The 21,340-nt window shown below is 48.1% G+C and overlaps 3 protein-coding genes across 4 annotated transcripts in view; all 3 read left to right on the top strand.

The window, feature by feature from the left end:
* Positions 1–1,132, top strand: part of abcc2 (ATP binding cassette subfamily C member 2) — a 33,332-nt gene extending 32,200 nt beyond the window's left edge. Inside the window, exon 32 of the mRNA XM_079730250.1 lies at positions 747–1,132. Coding sequence (XP_079586376.1) covers positions 747–876 — 130 coding nt within the window. The 3' untranslated portion in view covers positions 877–1,132. The remainder of the gene's footprint in view (positions 1–746) is intronic.
* Positions 1,133–4,063: 2,931 nt separating this feature from the next.
* On the top strand, positions 4,064–7,737 carry LOC307091805 (pyrokinin-1 receptor-like; the record flags this gene model as incomplete). Its single annotated transcript, XM_079758621.1, has 6 exons — positions 4,064–4,218; positions 4,308–4,404; positions 4,693–4,898; positions 5,524–5,745; positions 6,962–7,139; positions 7,355–7,737. Exons 1-6 carry the CDS (start codon positions 4,075–4,077, stop codon positions 7,735–7,737), a joined length of 1,230 nt encoding a protein of 409 aa, XP_079614747.1. The 5' UTR covers positions 4,064–4,074.
* A 1,833-nt stretch (positions 7,738–9,570) lies between these two features.
* Positions 9,571–19,562, top strand: LOC307092005 (rho GTPase-activating protein 19-like). 2 transcript variants are annotated; one of them, XM_079758863.1, is made up of 11 exons: positions 9,571–9,629; positions 9,930–10,183; positions 10,505–10,585; positions 10,978–11,187; positions 11,695–11,921; positions 12,271–12,357; positions 12,905–12,970; positions 14,700–14,954; positions 15,624–15,719; positions 17,636–17,734; positions 18,394–19,562. In XM_079758863.1, exons 1-11 carry the CDS (start codon positions 9,577–9,579, stop codon positions 18,427–18,429), a joined length of 1,464 nt encoding a protein of 487 aa, XP_079614989.1. In that variant the 5' UTR covers positions 9,571–9,576; the 3' UTR covers positions 18,430–19,562. The 2 variants fall into 2 exon arrangements, with proteins under 2 accessions (XP_079614989.1, XP_079614988.1); XM_079758862.1 differs by having other exon boundaries at positions 18,391–19,562.
* The last annotated feature ends 1,778 nt before the right edge of the window (positions 19,563–21,340 follow it).

Below are 21,340 nucleotides of genomic sequence, written 5' to 3'. Positions count from 1 at the left end.
GCTCAATAGGAATTGGTTTGTTTTATAGATGTTCACAAATAAGTCGTACTTGGCTTGTTCCGCCATGGAGGCAGCGCCCATGAGGGGCCTGCCTGCTTTATGAGTGCAGTGGCAGCATAGCCAGATGCTGCTCATTAGTGCAGCTCAGAGTGCAGTGCATGTCAAGCAGTAACGAGGTCCTGCTAACCCCTGACACTAACAAATACTTGCAATACAATCTTAGTTCTAATAAAAGTGAACATCTTGTGAATTTAATCCAAACGGGGAACCAAGTCTCTTGCGATTATAGATGCACAGCATTAATGCCCTTATTTGGAGATCCCTTCAAATGAGATTGACACCTTAATAACCTCTCATCAATTATTATAGGATGTCTGAGGGTATAAGGACTATAAATACAGATCTCTCTCGTTTCTTTTTTTATTATATATTTGTATTTTTATATTCATGTGTGAATGAACACACAAGGAGACATTGATTCAATAAGTGGCCATCGCGCGTCAAGTCAGTCATTACAATGTGCAGGTCATGTCGCTATATTAGTACTAGCATTTTTTTTAATAAATATCCTTCTCGCTGATTCAGGATCACCAATTACCCTTACGTCCTCAGAACAATTTTCCCATAATAATACACGTGTTGGAGTACATGAAACTTTCACAAATTAAAATTGTAAAGAACGTGTCATGTGTGATTTGCTATTGGTCGATGACTCTGTGACACCATCTCTCTCTGCCCCCCCACAGGGTGATGGTGCTGGATGCAGGGAGGATAGTGGAGTTTGATACTCCTGACAACCTGCTGCAGAAACAGGGGCACTTCTACGCCATGACCAAGGACGCCGGGATAACCACAGGAGAAGCCACAGCTCTATGATCGTGTGTGTGTGTGTGTGTGTGTGTGTGTGTGTGTGTTGTGGCCAATTGCAACACATTCACAAATAATTTATAATTACCACAACAATATTTGATGCAGATGTTGAGCGTTTCGACATCTTTGCGTCTGTTATCGGACTGTATAAGACTACATGAAATGGGTTATAACGCCCAACCTGTTCATACAACGATGTTTATAGTGCCACTGTGGGTGATTGCATAAGAATTATTTTCTAATTTGTGATATTGCAAAGACTGCCTGGTTTTTCACTCACTGTACTGTTCATGAATGTTTGAGTTTTTTGTGTTTATTGGAGTCAACACAGGTCTGATAAAACTGCCTATTCCTAAAGAAGAAAACGCTTGCGGTGCTTTTTTCTCTCTTTGAATTGTGTTCAGGTGGGTTATGGGTTACAGTTAATGATAAAAACCTATTCAAGAACATGTTACATATGACCATGGATGAAATGTAGAATAACCAAAACCATATCTGAGATTAGACACCGAAATGTCCCAGACATTTGCCAGTCTTGTATGACTTTTACTCTCTTACTTTTGAGGCATGCTGAGTATTGAGTATGTTATGCCTTTATCACTGAAGGAAGGTCCGCCCTGCGTTCACACGATTACTAAATGTGTGCATGCTGCTGTTCAGTGCTCCTTTAGATAAAAAGGTAAACAGGCTCCAGCACCACTATGTGCATTAAATTAAACGGTAACAGCAAAGTTACAACCCGCCCATATGACTTTTACTCATTGCCGGAAAGATGATTTTATATGATACACAATACTCACTGGTGCAATTCTAATTTCCTGTTCAATCATGAACGTAAAAGGAACTTGAAAGGTAATTTTCTTTCAAATTGCTTGAAGTCGATAATATGAAACCAATATTTCTGCAAAAACTACTGTATGAAGACATTGAAATAACATACTTTTTTGATACAAAAGCAAAACTAATCCTTATCCAACCAAAAAAAGGGTAAATACATACACAATATATAAACATAAATAAATAATAGAGATTCAGAAACACATTTTGTGCAATAAATGTGCATTTGTATATAACCTTTTTTATAAACAAACAGCATGAGGGGTTGGAGATGTCCAATAATTTTTGTTGCTCAGTACGACTCAAGCTATGAGACATCATATATGTTCTTACTTGAGGGAACATGGGGATTTTACCACTCGAAGAGGAGAGAGGTGGAGGTGGCAGAGAGCGGGTGGGAGGAAGGAAGAGGGAAAGCAAAAGCTGACCATGAGACGAGGACTACTTGGTGCACGACTGCTGATAACTCTTTGCTCTCGCTGAAAGGTGGTAAGTAATTCAAAGCGGGGTTTTTTTTATCTGGGGGATTCTGTGGTTGTATTCATTGAATTATTATCTAATGCATGTCCGCTGAAAACATTTATCAGGTTGCATACCTTCATTCGTTTTCTCAGTTTTCAAGGTTTTTTTTCATGCATTTTGCAATTCGCTTTAGATTAATCCGTTGTTTTTTTAAAATGCCTGAACCCCTCCTGTATCTTTCTAAATTGTAAATTGCTATTTACCTTGAATCCTAAACAATGTGTTTGAAAAACCCTCAAACTGTATTACTTTTTTGGGAAAAAATACTTTTCTTTAATTGTCGGTAAAACCCTTTCTCTTTTGAGGCATGCTGAGTAGGCTTTGCCTTTAACACTGAAGGAATGCTCTCTGTTCCGACTTCTACTAAATGTACGCATACCGCTGTTCAATGCTCCTTTAGATACTGTATATTAAAAGGTAAAGAGGCTGCAGCACCGCTAGGTGTATTCAATAAAACGGTAACAGCAAAGTTACAATCTGGTTTAAATGTACGGGGATTACCCCGTACACAAACCCCTTCACAACACAATGTCCAATGCAGAGAACCGTACTCTTTCTTCAAAGTAAACACTGTGTATTGTGACAATAGAGGCCATGCATTAAATAGGAAATGGGTTATTTTCTGAAAATGATGCTAGGTCTATCAGATCCATTAGTATTTCCCTATCTAGAAGATTATAAGATTATCTGATTAGCTTTATTTATCCCTAGAGGAAAAAAATAATAATTCAGGAGTCAAAGCAGCAACATAAATGAGAATGAAGCACTGGAGAGGTACAGGCTAAGGAAGTACAGAACCAAATAAATATTAATAAGAATATAATAAGTAAAATACCTGTACTATATTTATGATTTCTGTCAATAAATATAAATATGTATACCGTCTACCGATAAATAGCTTTAGTTTTAAATCACCTAGATATTAATATACATTTCTGAATATTAATTAATGTATGAGTCCATACAGGATTCATTAGTTTAGGGTAAAAATTATGTAACAGACATACAGGTCTTAAAGTTCCCGTATGGGGCCAACATGCCGAGACGGAGGTAAAACATCTGCAGCAGCCATTTGCATATTGGGACCTGAGCCTCTTAAAGAAGAACAGCTTCCAACGTAGGGAAGCTGTAGGCTCATTACAATGGGATCTTCATTTGCCTGAATTCAAAAGCTGGATTTCTGTAGTGTGCTTCAACTTCCATCCCTTGCCATAGAAATAGAGAAAAAGTGGCCTTCGTTGGAAAGCCCTACAAATCTAAAGTGAGTTCTATGTTCTAAGTCCTATAAACTTACACATAAATAAGATCCATTTAAGCGTCCATTGCACCATAACACAACATTGTAAGGAAACTATAAATGACCCTGGAATGTCTAAATCTCTATATCTACCAATCTTCATATACCACCTCACACATATAGAAGCAAATGTGGGGCTGAATTGTGTGTATGTTGCATGGAACAACATTATGAGGGAAGCCCAACAGATGAGCACCTGGCTAGGAGCCAGTGTGGACAGACACAAGACCTTTCATGAAATCCCTTCAAATGCCAAAATGAGTCCTAATTTAATTGCATGTTGTGGTTTGTATTGTGGTATGAAGACTGACCTGGCGAAGGAGTAATATGCGTGTGACTAGAAGTGTAGACTTTCATGCTTATTGATACGCGCTGTGTTATGGTAATGTTTGGAGTGAGGTGTTATGAACTAATTGGACACCTGGGATGGACTCTTAGGAATGACAGCTCACTCAACGGGGGATTCAGGAAATTGGTCAACTCAGTGACATTCAACATCTTTAATTGCTTTCACTCCCTGTCTCTCCTCGAGGGCAGAAGCAGCAGGCATGAACCAGTCCAGAGAATTCAGCTTTGTGTTTTCCTGCAACGTCAGCCCAAGTACCGAACTCGACATCGGGGTCACCCAGAGTGAGCCATTGGCCGTTGCTGTTCCCATGACGATATTCTACAGTACCATCTTCTTGCTCGGAGTGAGAAAGCAACAACGTTTTTTTAAGAAGTAACATTAAAGCCATGTTGTTATGAATTGTTATGAAGGGGATACTGTTTTTCACTCCAGGTGTTCTTCAACGGTGTGAGCCTACTGACTCTGGTTGTGGATGCTCATATGAGGACCAGTGCTATCCGTCTCTATCTCATCAGCCTGGTCGTGTCTGGTACGGACTGTTTTTCTGCGTATATGTGATGCTTAGCATCCTAAATAAGCCACACTGCAGTGATGACAAGCTGGGAACAGTGTTTCTCAGTCTGTTGGACATCACAGGTCGTTTATCCAATTACTCCCTGTATGTCAAATACACCACACTCATTCGTATGCCCAGTGACACGCATATGAATCCATTCCTTGTCAGTCCGTCTAATCATTCCGCCCATTCGTCTTTCTCTACATCCATCCGTCCACCTGTCCGTCCGTCTCACGCCTACCCCTCCCTCGGCCGCTTCAGACATCCTCCAGCTGCTGACGGTGCCGGTGACGGTGTACCGCTACTACTGGGAGAACTACCCATGGAGGCTGGGCCACATCCTGTGCAAGGCCTACTTCATGATGCGGCAGATGTACTGCGCCAGCACCAGCTGGGTCATCATGGCCTTCACCGCGGAGCGCTACGCCGCTATCTGCCATACGATGTGGTCCGTGTCAAGCCTCAAGGTATCAGTACCGTACACCGCGCCCCGGCGAGTGGACGGGCGTTGAACTGACTGGTGTGTCGCTGTCTGCTGTTGCCTCTTTTCAATATCGTTAGCATCATAGCTTGGTTGCCTAAGTCATATTTTGGCCAAATTGTGATATCTAACCTAACTCTACTCTCACTGATTCACTGTGCCTCATTGGCTGAATCCTAAGCCAATCAGAGTGCTTTTTAATTCGACATAATCACTATCTGCCTAAGTCATCTATTTGACTTTGACATTTTTGACACTAAATACAAGATGAGCCTTAAAATATGACTCAGGCAATTATGCTATGTGGCTTGCTATATGTGTTATATTATATTTTTTACGCAATGACCTCTGGCTTTATTTGACTTTGAAGTTGGCCGGGGGGAAATTACATTTAAGAAAAAGGAGCTTTTGATTTTTTCCCATAAAGGTATTTTTTCGGTTACTTTGTACTTTTTGTATCAACAAAATAAATAAATCATTTTGGAACTGCTTCAGCCACAAGAATTAGGACTGCATTAAGGTTGTAAATTATGTATAATCAGGACTGAATATCCGTGATGTCCGCCTGGCTCGCTGAAGTCCTCCTCTGTAGTAAGTCAGATCTCCCCCAGCAGTCCCGCCGGCCGTGTGTGCTGTGGGTGTGGATCCTCTCCCTGCTGTCCGCCGTGCCCTTCGCCCTGGTGTACGGCCAGGCTCGCGTCTGCATCCTCAACTACACGGCAGCCACGCCCGAGGACGCCCTCCACGTCTCCACCATGTGTGAGATGAGGGAGCCCGACCCCGCCCACATCTACAAGGGAGCCCTGCTGCTCAGAGCCGGCCTCTTCTTCCTGGTGAGACTAGACAGATTCAGCCCCTTATCCAAGCCTCTTCTTCCTGGTGAGACCAGACTGATTCAGCCCCTTATCCAAGCCTCTTCTTCCTGGTGAGACCAGACAGATTCAGCCCCTTATCCAAGCCTCTTCTTCCTGGTGAGACCAGACTGATTCAGCCCCTTATCCAAGCCTCTTCTTCCTGGTGAGACCAGACTGATTCAGCCCCTTATCCAAGCCTCTTCTTCCTGGTGAGACCAGACTGATTCAGCCCCTTATCCAAGCCTCTTCTTCCTGGTGAGACCAGACAGATTCAGCCCCTTATCCAAGCCTCTTCTTCCTGGTGAGACCAGACTGGTTCAGCCCCTTATCCAAGCCTCTTCTTCCTGGTGAGACCAGACTGGTTCAGCCCCTTATCCAAGCCTCTTCTTCCTGGTGAGACCAGACTGATTCAGCCCCTTATCCAAGCCTCTTCTTCCTGGTGAGACCAGACTGATTCAGCCCCTTATCCAAGCCTCTTCTTCCTGGTGAGACCAGACTGGTTCAGCCCCTTAGCCAAGCCTCTTCTTCCTGGTGAGACCAGACAGATTCAGCCCCTTATCCAAGACTCTTCTTCCTGGTGAGACCAGACTGATTCAGCCCCTTATCCAAGCCTCTTCTTCCTGGTGAGACCAGACTGATTCAGCCCCTTATCCAAGCCTCTTCTTCCTGGTGAGACCAGACTGATTCAGCCCCTTATCCAAGCCTCTTCTTCCTGGTGAGACCAGACTGATTCAGCCCCTTATCCAAGCCTCTTCTTCCTACTGAGACCAGACTGATTCAGCCCCTTATCCAAGCCTCTTCTTCCTGGTGAGACCAGACTGATTCAGCCCCTAGAAGGGCACGAGTCATTGCTGGAGAAATGGAGGGACTCTGCCTGTTGAATGTGTAAAAGGCTGCTTGTTCCACCATCAAGGTCGGACGATCACGATGAGACCCTGGACTTGGAATTAGTTTCACACAGTGCCAGACACCTTTCATGAGTGCAGTTGTCTAGCTATTAGATGTCCAAAGCTTGCACCCCCTCCCCCCCCCAATTGAGACCTGCATCAAAGAGGAAACATTTGCAATGTAATACAATGCTACGTCGTTTTCTTATTTAACACATTTTTAATGTCCAACATGTGGACCGATTCTCAATATTTCTTGAGAATGGAGCCTGGGCGAGTGCTTGATAGATTATCTGGGGCCCCTTCAGGTTCCGCTGGTGGTGATCTCCACCCTGTACCTGCTGATCCTGCTTCACCTGAGGAGGAACAGCCATCAGAGGAAGAGCCTGGGCCTCACCCAGACCGACCGGGACGCCACCAGAGGCGTGCAGTGTCATAAGAACGGGAAGTTACTCTCCAATGAGAAGAGGGCTCTAAGACTCATGGGTAAGGAGGAGGAGGAGGATCACCGTGTATGTGCAGCGATGGTGTGCCAACAAAAAAAACTGAACCAATTTAAAAAAAATTGCACACAATCATTCATCAAATAAATACCTTAAATACCTAATAATTCACTTGTGAAGCCCATCACTGGAGCTGGACTGATACAAATTGTCATGTGTAATTCATTAAGGTCTTTGTGTTTATTATGGGACGTCCAGGTGCTGTGTTGGTGGCGTTCTTCGTCTGTAACTTCCCGGACATCGCCTCGTCGCTCATGCAGGTGTACGTGGAGGTGTGGTCGGACCGGGTCCTCTCCGTCTACACGGTGCTCAAGTCGTACCTGGCGCTGCCCCTGTGGTACATCAACAGCGCCCTGGACCCGCTGCTGTTCTGCATCTCCTCCTGCACCTTCCGCCGGGCCTGCCTGAGGACGCTGCGCCGCCCCCGCCCCGCCCAGGGCAGGGGGGGCGGGGGCAGCGGGGCCGGCCCGGGGCAGAGGAGCTCCAGCGGGGGGGCTGGCAGCGCCACGGGCCGAGAGAGGGAGCTCAGCGCGGGCTACGGGGCTCACGCGCATCGAGGGGCGGAGGAGGTGATGCTGTGAGGAGGTGGGGTCCCCCCCCCCCCCCCCCAGCTGAGGGGGTGATGCTGTGAGGAGGTGGGGTCCCCCCCCCCCCCCCCAGCTGAGGGGGTGATGCTGTGAGGAGATGCCCCCCCCCCCAGCTGAGGGGGTGATGCTGTGAGGAGGTGGGGTCCCCCCCCCCCAGCTGAGGGGGTGATGCTGTGAGGAGATGCCCCCCCCCCCAGCTGAGGGGGTGATGCTGTGAGGAGGTGGGGTCCCCCCCCCCCAGCTGAGGGGGTGATGCTGTGAGGAGATGCCCCCCCCCCAGCTGAGGGGGTGATGCTGTGAGGAGGTGCCCCCCCCCAGCTGAGGGGGTGATGCTGTGAGGAGATGCCCCCCCCCCAGCTGAGGGGGTGATGCTGTGAGGAGGTGCCCCCCCCCAGCTGAGGGGGTGATGCTGTGAGGAGGTGGGGTCCCCCCAGCTGAGGGGGTGATGCTGTGAGGAGGTGGGGTCCCCCCCCCCCCCCCCCCCCAGCTGAGGGGGTGATGCTGTGAGGAGATGCCCCCCCCCAGCTGAGGGGGTGATGCTGTGAGGAGGTGGGGTCCCCCCAGCTGAGGGGGTGATGCTGTGAGGAGATGCCCCCCCCCCCCCCAGCTGAGGGGGTGATGCTGTGAGGAGATGCCCACCCCCCAGCTGAGGGGGTGATGCTGTGAGGAGGTGGGGTCCCCCCCCCCAGCTGAGGGGGTGATGCTGTGAGGAGATGCCCCCCCCCAGCTGAGGGGGTGATGCTGTGAGGAGGTGGGGTCCCCCCAGCTGAGGGGGTGATGCTGTGAGGAGATGCCCCCCCCCCCCCCCAGCTGAGGGGGTGATGCTGTGAGGAGATGCCCACCCCCCAGCTGAGGGGGTGATGCTGTGAGGAGGTGGGGTCCCCCCCCCCAGCTGAGGGGGTGATGCTGTGAGGAGATGCCCCCCCCCCAGCTGAGGGGGTGATGCTGTGAGGAGGTGGGGTCCCCCCAGCTGAGGGGGTGATGCTGTGAGGAGATGCCCCCCCCGTTGGTGTTGTACTTTGTTGCTGGTGTCTCCTCTCTCCGTGGACGCTCTGCGTGTGTAGCGGTGGTGTATTAGCATCGTTTTACAGGTATTGAGATAATGTTGCCTTTAAGTTCATAATTTACCATTTAAGTCGTAAGTTGGCAATTTTTTTCGATGTAAAGGTAGAACATTGATTAATTGTATTTATTAAATAAATAATAATGTTTTATGTATTTTTGGGATATGAGCATTCAAGTGGTAAAAAGCTATTTTGTATCTCAACCAGTCATCCAAAGTCAACCTTTTATAAACAAAACATATTTAAGGCTTGACAGTTTTCTCTGTATTTTCACATTTAGTTGTTTTCCATTTAATTGTAAAAGAAAAAGGTATTGAATAAAGAAATTTATTTTCACGGATTTGAAATTGTTGTCAGATTTGTTTAAGAACAAACAACACCTCAAACCAGTCACAAACAGGACAAATGGAATGGAACTACAGATAATGACACCAACTATTTCAATGCCACCAAGATTACTGTGTCATTATGTTTTGCCTAACTTAACCCACCTAACTAACATTTAATGTTGAGTACATTTTTGTGTTAATAAATGTGTGGCCCTAAATTGGGCAAATAAATTGAAATTGTGTCCCTATTGTCTGGTAAACAATTTCAGCAGAAGATGGACGCCCCAGTTAGGTCACCTCCAAACCAAGCAGCCTAGCAGTCTGTTAGTTTTAGAGCCACATGGATTTAACGGCTCCGCTCCGTGTTTTACATGAACGCTTTAGCCAATAGTAAAGTAGGGGCGTGGCCAGCGCAAAACAGCGGAAGATTCGAATCGAAGATGGCAGCCAAAAACTGTACTCACAACATAAACAATAGCAAACACGACAGAAGGTAAGAGATTGTGCCCCGATTATGTCGATCATACGCGTTTCAAAGTCAAATGCACCACTTGAACTATATATTTGGTTATTTCGCCCAGCATGATTAGATAAAGGATTAACCTAGCTCAATTTGAGCTGCGGACACTTTGACGGGTACGCTAACTTGGCTAACTCAAATAGCTTGTTGGTAATGGATTACATAGTCGATCCGGCCACAGTTTAGGCTTGGCTGCAGGGCTAGTTTCTACAGTCCGGTCTGCTTCCGTTCCCCGTTAAACTCTCCCGATCTTACTCTTTTTAAAACCAACAGGGGTACGGTGTGCAGTGTTGTGATCAGTCAGGAGGCGACGTGCTCCGGCAAGCCCGTCATCTTCAACCCGGACTTCTTCGTGGAGAGGTTGAGACACGACAGACCGCAGGCCTTTGCGGACATAGTTCTCAGTAATATCACTCGTCTCATCGACCTGCCCGGCGATGAGTTCGCCCAGCTCACAGGAGACACTGAGCCGAGGCTGCCCTCCCACAACGGGTTCCTACGCTCCTTCAATTTCCTCAAGCGAAAAGGTGGAAACCTTGAATTAATAACCTCTGCCTGATACGTATTACCAAACAGCATATTTGGGCTACACTAAATGGTTATTGTTTGTCATCGACATGTTTAATGACACAGGTCAAACAATTTTGGAAAGAAGTATTGAAGAATGTATTAGGAGCCTAACGAGTCTTTGACATAGGCCTATCATTACTGAATCCACCTCCCTGATGTCAAGCTATTCAAACAGTTCCTACTTCAGAGCCTGCTCTAATAATGTCAAATTCCAGCTAAAGGGTGAAAGAAGGCGAAAGCAATTCCAATGCAGTTATTCGGATTGTGATGTCTTTCAGATAAAGGACTGGTTTTTGGTGCTCCTCTGACTGAAGAGGGGATATCTCAGATATATCAGCTCATTGAGTATCTGAGCAAAAGTAAGTACTGATAATAGGGTTTTAAAACATTTGTGCGATACTGAAAGGCCGATCAGTCATCTATTCTGTATTTTTTTTTAAATGTCAAATTCGGACTATATTATGCTGTTGGAGTTTGTACTACAAAGTCAAAGAATGACGTCTTCCTCTCTGTAGTAACTTGTAATGCTGAGTCAAAGTTTGAGCACACAGCTTCTTTTCAGAAGCCGCTGACGTACTCTGCCGAAAATAGAAGCTGAGCACATCCTTACAGTTAAATATTTATGAGAAAGCACTTCTGCTGGGCCTCTTTCATTCACTGTGTGTGTGTGTGTGTGTGTGTGTGTGTGTGTGTATTGCCGTCACGGTTCTCCACGGTTCTCTAACCCCTCTGTCGGGCCCCCTCCCTCTAGACCTCCACGTGGAGGGGTTGTTCCGGGTCCCGGGCCACAGCCTGAGACAGGCGGCACTCAGGGAGATGTTGAACTCTGGAGCAGAAATAGACCTGGAGACCGGGGACTTCCACCCCAACGACGCGGCCACCCTGCTCAAAACCTTCCTGGGAGAGCTGCCGGAGACCCTTCTGACGCATCGCCACTACCACGCCCACCTGAAGATCGCTGGTATGCTCACACAGACCCTCAGGGGATTAGGATTGAAAAGCACACTTTGAACTCACACTATGGTCAGCAGGTATCATGTCAAAGTTCAATATTCTTCTCCGATCAACCTATCGTTTTTTGAGTTATTAACAACATGCGGGTTTGGAGGATTCGGTACATTTTCAATGCATAGGAATGCATTGAAAAGAGGAAAGTAGTGGGTTGCCACGGCATCTTCCGACCACCAAGCCAGAGCAGATCGGAGTTTACAATAATAAATAGTTATTATTTCCTGGGTGTATACATGTATACATGTATATAATAAGGCCATTAATTTAGTTCCCTCACAGTTTCTGGGAGCGGAGACTAAGTCCCTCCGCGCACGCGCTTCTCCACTCCTACCGCCTAAGCCTTATTTTGGGCCTGGAAAAACCTGAACTGGTCCTTGAAAAGTGCTTGAAACGTATCATTACCAAAGAGTGGCAACCCCGGATTTAACTCCTTGTTTTTGTGGGTCTCTTTTCCCAGAACGCACTCTGTTTGACGAGCAAGGGAACAAGACGGACGTTCCCGACAAGGAGCGTCAGATCGAGGCCTTCCAGCTGCTCTTCATGCTGCTGCCGCCGGCCAACCGCAGCCTGCTGAAGCTGCTGCTGGACCTGCTGTACCACACCGCACGCAACCAACACACCAACAAGATGTCCGCCATCAACCTGGCCACCATGTTCGCCCCGCACATCATCTGGCCCAAGAATGTAGGGAGCCTGCAGGGTTCTTTGGTCTTGATATTGCTGTAGTCTAAAGATATGGCTAACGTCTGAAAGGTGGTGCTGTTTATTATGTTGGGGATGGATTATTGAAAAGTATCAGATACTGTAGATACAGGGCGGGCCTTTTTGAAACAACTTATCGGACCATGTTAAGGAAAACTTGTTTAAAAAAACACAAAGCATCACTCTTCCATTATTTCTTTATTTATTTACATGTCGCTCCCCCTTTTTGAAACACTTTTCAGTGTTATTTCCACCTATAAATATGCAATAATTTTCCAGAAATGAATTGTGCTTATTATTATTATTGTACTTTTCTTCTCATTTGTTACAGGTAACGGCCAACGATCTCCAGAGTAACATCAAGAATCTCAATAATGGCATAGCTTTTCTTATCAAACACTCCCAGAAACTGTTCAGGGTGAGTCATCTCAGAATCTTTCCTTCATTTGTTTTCTTACCATGTCATGTTGACAATAATAATTTAATGGCACGACTTATGCCTTTCAATCATTAGCTAAAATCAACCCTGTTGGTGCACGTACAGGGAAGGGAGGTCTTTTGAACAAACAGATTTATATTACCTGCGTTGGGTTTAAATATTCTCATTATGTTCCCAAGCCCCCTGACTAAAAGAGCTGAATGCCAAGTGGTCTTGTTTCCATGGTTACATGTGGATGGGGTATAATTTACATTTTAAACGTTCCCAGTTGGCCCAACTTTAAAAAAGTGGCTATTTGATTGATTGTCAAACTACCATCAAACGACCCCAACATGGAGAATATTCACAACACAGCTAAATAAGAGTCAGTGTTGACCCCATTCACAGGAGTGGTTCAATACAAAAGGCCATCAGATTGGAGCATTCAAAAGCCAGAGTGCAGCGCTCTCCTGAAGCAGAACTGATTTGACACCAATTCACTCTCATGCCTTAAGTGTGATTTTTGTTGTTCTTGTGTAAATTACAGGCCCCTGCTTATGTGAAGGAATATGCCCGAGCATATTTCACCGGCTCGAACACCCTTCAGTCAAAGGTCAGTGAGCCTGCAACGTGAAGCCTATTTTCCTTTCCACTCGGCAGCCATCCTCCATTTGAAGTCAATTCAACATCCTTCATTCATTCCTTCATTTCTCCAGGTCCCACTCATTATTTGTATACATCTATGTTACGACTGCACTACTACCACTACAATGTTAGAGACGTAGTGGCACCATTAGCTTGCTCAGTCCTTATACTGTTTCACAATGAAGACCAGTCTGGCCTAATTGAGTTCCAAATATGGCTGCCCATCAAATTAAATATAATGATAATAGTATAAATGACACTCTGGCTTTCTTCTCGCTCTTGGCACTTCTGGTTGGAAGTAAAGCAAAAACACATTGTCCTCTGAGAAAAGAGGACAATGCCGTCTTCTTTTAATACTTCTGTCTATTGCGGATTAAACCGCTTTTGATTGCTCCGTAGATTTCTACTTACCTTAGGCGCTCCCAGTGTCTTATTTACATTTTTAATTAAACCTCCCCCCCTGAGCTCTGGTGGGACCTCTCCTTTTTTAAATTCTTGGAGAGACTCACTGCGCTGGGGGCCAGGCTGATCTGCAGAGAGCCTCAGCGCGGGCCCTCTTAGAGCGGGACGTTCTCACGGGGCTGTGGCATCGCTGGCTCACTGTCTCACCCCCAACGCCTCTCACTGTCTCACCCCCAACGCCTCCCAGTGTCTTACCCCCAACGCCTCTCTCACTGTCTCACCCCCAACGCCTCTCTCACTGTCTCACCCCCAACGCCTCTCTCACTGTCTCACCCCCAACGCCTCTCTCACTGTCTCACCCCCAACGCCTCTCTTACTGTCTCACCCCCAACGCCTCCCAGTGTCTCACCCCCAACGCCTCTCTCACTGTCTCACCCCCAACGCCTCCCAGTTTCTCACCCCCAACGCCTCACTGGCTCACTGTCTCACCCCCAACGCCTCCCTCACTGTCTCACCCTCCAACCCCCCTAGTGTCTCACCCTCCAACCCCCCCCCAGTGTCTCACCCTCCAACCCCCCCCAGTGTCTCACCCTCCAACCCCCCCCAGTGTCTCACCCCCAACGCCTCCCAGTGTCTTACCCCCAACGCCTCTCTCACTGTCTCACCCCCAACGCCTCACTGGCTCAGTGTCTCACCCCCAACGCCTCACTGGCTCAGTGTCTCACCCCCAACGCCTCACTGGCTCAGTGTCTCACCCCCAACGCCTCACTGGCTAACTGTCTCACCCCCAACGCCTCTCTCACTGTCTCACCCCCAACGCCTCTCTCACTGTCTCACCCCCAACGCCTCTCTCACTGTCTCACCCCCAACGCCTCTCTCACTGTATCACCCCCAACGCCTCCCAGTGTCTCACCCCCAACCCCTCTCTCACTGTCTCACCCCCAACGCCTCTCTCACTGTGTCTCACCCTCCAACCCCCCAGTGTCTCACCCTCCAACCCCCCCCCAGTGTCTCACCCTCCAACCCCCTCCAGTGTCTCACCCTCCAAGGCCTCCCCCAGTGTCTCCCCCTGTCACCCTCCAATGCATCACTGGTGTCTCACCCTCCAATGCATCACTGGTGTCTCACCCCCAAAGGCCTCCCCCAGTGTCTCACCCTCCAACCCCCCCCAGTGTCTCAGCCCCAACGCCTCTCTCGCTGTCTCACCCCCAACGCCTCCCCCAGTGTCTCACCCTCCAAGGCCTCACTGTCTCACCCTCCCTTCCTCTTTCCCACGCCCGGTGTCGTGGCGGCAGGACGACCTGTCTCTCTGCAGCGGTCCAGCGGGCAGCTCGGGGGAGGAGGTCTGCTTCACCACGCCTCCTCCTCCTCCTCCCCCGGCCCTCCTGTCAGCCCGGGGTGGGGGGCCGGGGGTCAGCTCTCCCCCGGGGGGGACCCCGGGGGGGGCCCCTGGGGGCCTCGGGGCGCCCACGGAGCACGCCCTCAGGGAGCTGCACCAGCAGATCAGCAGCCTGCCGCCCTCCGCCAAGAAGAAGAAGCTCCTCAGACAGGTGTGTGTGTGTGTGTGTGTGTGTGTGTGTGTGTGTGTGTGTGTGTGTGTGTGTGTGTGTGTGTGTGTGTGTGTGTGTGTGTGTGTGTGTGTGTGTGTGTGTGTGTGTGTGTGTGTGTGTGTGTGTGTGTGTGTGTGTGTCACCACCACCTTCAGCTCCCAGTGCGTATTTGTCCACCAGTGGTTATTCCCAGTTCCATCTCCAGGGGCTCACAGGCCCACATTAATTTCCCAGCACAAGGAGAACCCCCCCCCCCCCCCTGAAGTGGGGGGAAGGCGCCGTGAGGAAGGGTGAGGGCTGGGCCATTAATCCAATTTTAATCGCGATTTCGATTTTAGCGTCAAACGATCACAAAACTCGAATTTTCGTTTTTTTGCTTTTGTTATTTTTTATTTTAATTAAATGTTTTATAGAAAGTAACATTTTCGTTTTGACCATTTTGTGTATTTTTTTAAGGCGAATGTTTTGGGAGAGACATGCTGACTAAATAAATCATGTTTTCAAACTCAAAAATAATCGTTTGAATAATCGTGATTTCAATATTGACCAAAATATTGGTGACTCTTTCTCCTTAATGGATCAGCCCGTCAGGGTGGGCAGTCCACCGGAGCCCCCGGAGCCTCTCAGCCCGGGTCTGGGAGTGTAATGCTTCGCTTGTCTTCCCTCCAGCTGGAGAAGCAGAAGCCGGGGACCCCCGGGCCGGACCCCCAGAGTCCGTTCAGCAGGAAGCACCGCCGCTCACGCTCCTTCGGAGGCATCATCAAGGTACAGGGACGCACCACGCACGCACACACAGCGCACACACCACGCACGCACACACACACACACCACGCACACACACACCACGCACGCACCACGCACGCACGCACCACGCACGCACACACCACGCACACGCACGCACACACCACGCACGCACACACCACGCACGCACACATCACGCACGCACACACCACGCACGCACGCACACACACACCACGCACGCACGCACACACCACGCACGCACGCACGCACGCACACACCACGCACGCACACACCACGCACGCACACACCACGCACGCACACACCACGCACGCACACACCACGCACGCACACACCACACACACGCACGCACCACGCACGCACGCACACACCACACACCACGCACCACGCGCGGCCTCAGCCCGTTCCACACCAGGGTCTGGACCACAGTCTCTGAACCCTTCGGCCGTCACTAACCCGTGGACCAGCGCCTGCCCACGGTGGAGGCCCCTGGGGCCGCTGTGGCGGGCCCCTGGGGGCCGGTGCGACGGGCCTCTGGGGGCCGGTGCGGCTGGGGGCCGGTGTGGCGGGGCCCCTGGGGGCCGGTTTGGCGGGGCCCCTGGGGCCGGTGTGGCGGGCCCCTGGGGGCCGGTGCGACGTGCCCCTGGGGGCCGGTGCGACGTGCCCCTGGGGGCCGGTGCGACGGGGCCCCTGGTGTAGCCAGCAGATACCCGGGAGATCCCAACCTGTTCGGTGCGCGGGGCGTTGTTGGAGCGCAGATCCACTTGAATGAAGCCCAGCTCAGTCGCCCTCAGACGGTAGCCGGAGTTCCGAGATGCATTCCAGCCGATGCGTTCCCGCTCTTTTTCTCCGGGCGGCCATTAACCCGGAGTCACCCGTAGACCACTCAAACGCGATTGGTCATTACTAATCGGACGACCCACGGAAACCAGCACGCTTCCCATTCCCAATGATATGTGGGTGTGATGATAGGCCACGGTGTGATGATAGGCCACGCCTCCTCCATTATGAGCCCATAAGGAGCCCCCCCCAGAGGGGTTGAAGGAATGATGGGTTATTCGGTCGAAGCGGAGGAAATGGAACACTTGAGTGGAAGTCCGATAACAAAGGTATATAACTGCAGCACCGTGGGTTTGTACTTCCCTCTAACAGGAGGGGTGGAAACAGCGCGACGCAGGAGAGGATAAGGAAGGCATGCATTCCTGGGTTGAATTATGTTGATGGAGAATGTCTAGCTTTGTGGTCATTAATTATTTCACTCAATTACTCACACATAGTCACGCTTATCGGGGGTTAGCCTGTGTTAGGGCTGCCAACGGATATTCAAAATGAGATTATATAATGGAATCTGAAAAAAAATAAAACCTGTGTTAGAATAACATAAATTACATTGAGGGCATGTAGCAGACGCTTTTATCCAAAGCAACTTACAACCATTTATACACACGTTCACACACCGAAGGCTCAGTCCACCATGCAAAGCAATAGCCAGCTCGTCGTGAGCGGTAAGGGTGAGGTGTCTTCCTCGACCCCGTTAAGAAATCCTTTATCCGTCCATGCTGCACGGGACCGCGCGTTCTCAGAGAGAGGGAGAGGGATTGTTTTGTGTTGTTTTTTTCTCCAAACGAAAAATCAAACGTCATTTCTTTGGCCAAATTTCCCAGCCCTAGGAGAAGGTGCCGCTACAGTATCAATACTTTTTCGGTAACTAAATAAATAGGTAACTTTCCGGATAAGCTTCTCCTTCCAAATGTCTTAATATATTCTGTATATTGAACACTGGGATTCAGGTGAGGCCCTATTTGCCTTCATTCTTGGCACCATCAATTGTCTATTGGAGTCAAATGACCCCACAGCTGCATTACACCAGCCCAGATGTTCAAACGGTGTCGTCCCCATGTTTGTGGTTATTGAACACACAGAGGAGGGTGTTGGGTAACCAGGCGTCAGCCGACAAGACAAACGGACGGCCGGGGTCGCCTGCAGACAGCCATGGGAAGGAGAACGCCATCGCTACAGGAGTGAGTGTTACTGTTGACTACCCTCACCACTTCAGGAACAGCCGATGCTTGTATCCGAAGCCACTTAGGCTTACTCTCAGGGAATCCTAGATACCAGTCAATAAGGGGCAGGTGGGAGGTTAGGAATCTCACTATGGGATGCAGACGTTGGGGATTGAACCCAGTACCTTTCAACGAAGCCCCAAGCCTCTACCCCTATCTTGCCCCCCATGTGGTCGATGGGTATCGAGTGTTTTTGTAAGTAAGTCCCATCTTGTCCTAGGCCAGGCCAGGCAGCCAGAGTAGACGGTCCAAGCTTCCCTTCATTGTGCTGCATTAACCCTCCCCACCAGATTCACTTGGGAACAGAAACAGTGTTTCTGACTTAATGGATTCAGCAGCTCCCACCAAGATATATCTGTACCTTTGAAAGTTCTTATTCTTTATGAATGTAATGGGTCTGTAGGGTAGCTCAGTGGTTAGCTGATGGTGACATGCGTTCCGTCTATAGGATCCTGAGGCGGTCATGATTCCTTTGCCCACTTCAGCAGTTACTTCGGCCATGACAGATATCCCCCCCACTCCCCTGGGTGGAGCTCAGTGCTGTGTTTCCTCCGTCAGAAGATGACCTCCGCACCAGATTGCCGACGTTAATGTGTGTCTCTCCCTCTCTTCAGAAGACCTGCGTGGTGCCAGCGAAGGAGACCTCGGTGTGAGTGTGTGTGTGTGTGTGTGCGACAGTGGCCTGTGTGTGTGTGCGACAGTGGCCTGTGTGTGTGTGCGACAGTGGGCCTGTGTGTGTGTGTGTGCGACAGTGGCCTGTGTGTGTGTGCGACAGTGGCCTGTGTGTGTGTGTGACAGTGGGCCTGTGTGTGTGCGACAGTGGGCCTGTGTGTGTGTGTGTGCGACAGTGGCCTGTGTGTGTGTGCGACAGTGGGCCTGTGTGTGTGTGCGACAGTGGGCCTGTGTGTGTGTGCAGCAGTGGCCTGTGTGTGTGCGGCAGTGGCCTGTGTGTGTGTGCGGCAGTGGCCTGTGTGTGTGTGCAGCAGTGGCCTGTGTGTGTGCGGCAGTGGCCTGTGTGTGTGTGCGGCAGTGGCCTGTGTGTGTGTGCGGCAGTGGCCTGTGTGTGTGTGCGACAGTGGCCTGTGTGTGTGTGTGTGTGTGTGCGGCAGTGGCCTGTGTGTGTGTGCGGCAGTGGCCTGTGTGTGTGTGCGGCAGTGGCCTGTGTGTGTGTGTGTGTGTGTGCGGCAGTGGCCTGTGTGTGTGTGCGGCAGTGGCCTGTGTGTGTGTGTTGGTGCGTGGTGTGTCTTTCCTCTGTGTTTTCATGCAGAGTTAATGAAGCTAGTCTGCGTCAGCCGTCGGCCTGTTCCCGGAGCCCTCCTGCTGCCTCTCAGCGGCTGAAGGGACACTCCCAGAGGCTTTTAGACTTTTAAAGTTTTTGTCTTGTTCTTTAAAGTTCAGTTATAAAAGTGTAAAAAATATATATTCTTCAGGTGCAATGAAAGATGCAGAATAAGTTCATATTATTTAATATTTTAGGCCTGGCTGTTGTGAGTATTTGGTGTTATCTACACAGGCCGTTAAACAGATTACCGATTTTTTCATTCTGCCGATAGACTGAAAACCCAAGCCTTAACGAGAACATTTATGTTGAGATAGGCTATGCCTTTTTCTTTTAACGTTTACTTATTTAAGTGTTTACATTTTCTTTTTTAATCTATTTTCTTATTAGGCTACATTTATGATATTTAAATTCAGAAAGCTTTATGGGGTTAATATTTAGTAAAGGTGGTGGGGGGGTAATGGATCTAGTGGAATAAGGTGAGGGAACAGGATGGTTTGTACTAGTATCTAATGGGACTGGATCTTTTTTTTATCCAAAGACAAAACTGTGATAAGCCCAAAACATTGTCTTACCGTTGCTGTTACACAATATATATTATTTTGTTTGTTAAGTTTGTCTTTTCTACAGGCCTGGAATTGTGTATGCCATTTCATATCTTGTTTTTTGGTAAATACCTTTTTGTTTTATATTTGAGTTTTTATTTAGATTTTTCGTTGCCCATGGTTTTACTGTGGGGATCTGAGGTAAATATCTTTTTACTTAAAACCTGACCCGAATGTGCTTTGAATTTGAAAACTGGTGTTGTTCAAATCTGACCATTGTTTGAGTTCTACTCCTTCAGTGCACATTTCCTTTCCATTTCTGTGAAATTCGAACACAGTGCTGAGGTTACTGAATATATGGCTGATGATCTTGTTCGCCATCATGCAGTGTAATCCTGCCACAAATGTGAAGCAATGCAAACCACTTTGATTAAAAGACATTAAGCCATGAATCATTAATGTGTTTATTTACTAAACGGACCAAGCAACACGTTTTTTCAGCATGAAGATAAATTTAGTCTACAATTTATCTACAATGTATTGCCCATTTTGACAGATGTCTCACCCCTTATCCTTCTAGGTTACAATTATTTAGCGGTGATCTTATTAATCCGCGTTAGCAGTTTCCTTCTAAACCACAAGGTGGCACTGTTTATAAACAAATGCTCAAGTTCCCGCTAAGGCTGTCTAAAACTATTGTTCTCAGGGCATGTTAAACACAACTCGCCATCCATCTCCATGAAAAGGGTTCAGATGTTTGTATTGACCTCTCCCTAGCTCTCTGTAGAACCCTCGTACTTGTTTGTGGCCATTGACGCCCCCTTATAATTATCTTGTAGAACAGTCTGCATTATGCTTTTTTTTCTCATTACGCATTAAAATATACAGTTGTATGACAAAAGATGAATATATTCCAGACAATGGTCTATAGAGAGCCATTACATTTTTTTACTATATTCTTCATTTTCTTTATAGGTCGTTGTTAATTCAACTTTGTCCTACACTAGCTGTTTTTGCCAAAACATTCATTTATTTCAAATAAATTATTGACCATAAACTCCTAAGAAACTTTAAGTAGGGTTATTGGAGCCAATTGGGACCAAACATGCAGTAAGAAAAAACGATTTCCCGTTTTTTTTTATCATTTCAATTTACTTTCTGTGTATGATTTATCAGCAATAAAAACGAACTGAGGTCAAGTATGACAGACGGCGAGAAACAAAAAATTTCGACAGGGCAGTTTGCCACAACTGCAGGAATGCAATCGCTGTGTCATTATGGTATCCATGTCAACGCATGTTTGGAATTGTAAGTATATGTTGTACACATCTGTTCCTGGGGCCTGAGCTCTTGCTCAAGTTCCCTAAATACTCAACAGACAGCTTCCATGGCAGGACAGAGGGAATTGTTCTCTGAGTCGATGCAGTTTTAATTTAGCGTCCCTACCCCACATGGGCCCTCCATTGGCCTGTCTGACAAACTGTAATCAACAGTACGTTATATGCTGTAAACACAGAAACCTCTAGAATGCATAGAAGGGCTTTTTAAAATGAGCGTTCTAGTCCAAAGTCTCTTCCCCTATATGCTGTATTTCATGATTATTCTGTCTGGCACTCTTTAAAAGTGATGGCTTTGTTTTGTTTTAGAGCCAACCTAAATAAATATGTGCCAGATCCTCTTTGTGTTTGGCTTATTATGAAGCGTGGTGAACAAAGAAATGCATGTTTCCTATGTGTCTAC

This window comes from Pollachius pollachius, assembly GCF_949987615.1.
Source record: "Pollachius pollachius genome assembly, chromosome: 2".
Taxonomy (NCBI): Eukaryota; Metazoa; Chordata; class Actinopteri; order Gadiformes; family Gadidae; genus Pollachius; species Pollachius pollachius.
Note: the sequence above shows the minus strand (reverse complement) of the source record. Positions and strands in the feature narration are given on the sequence as shown.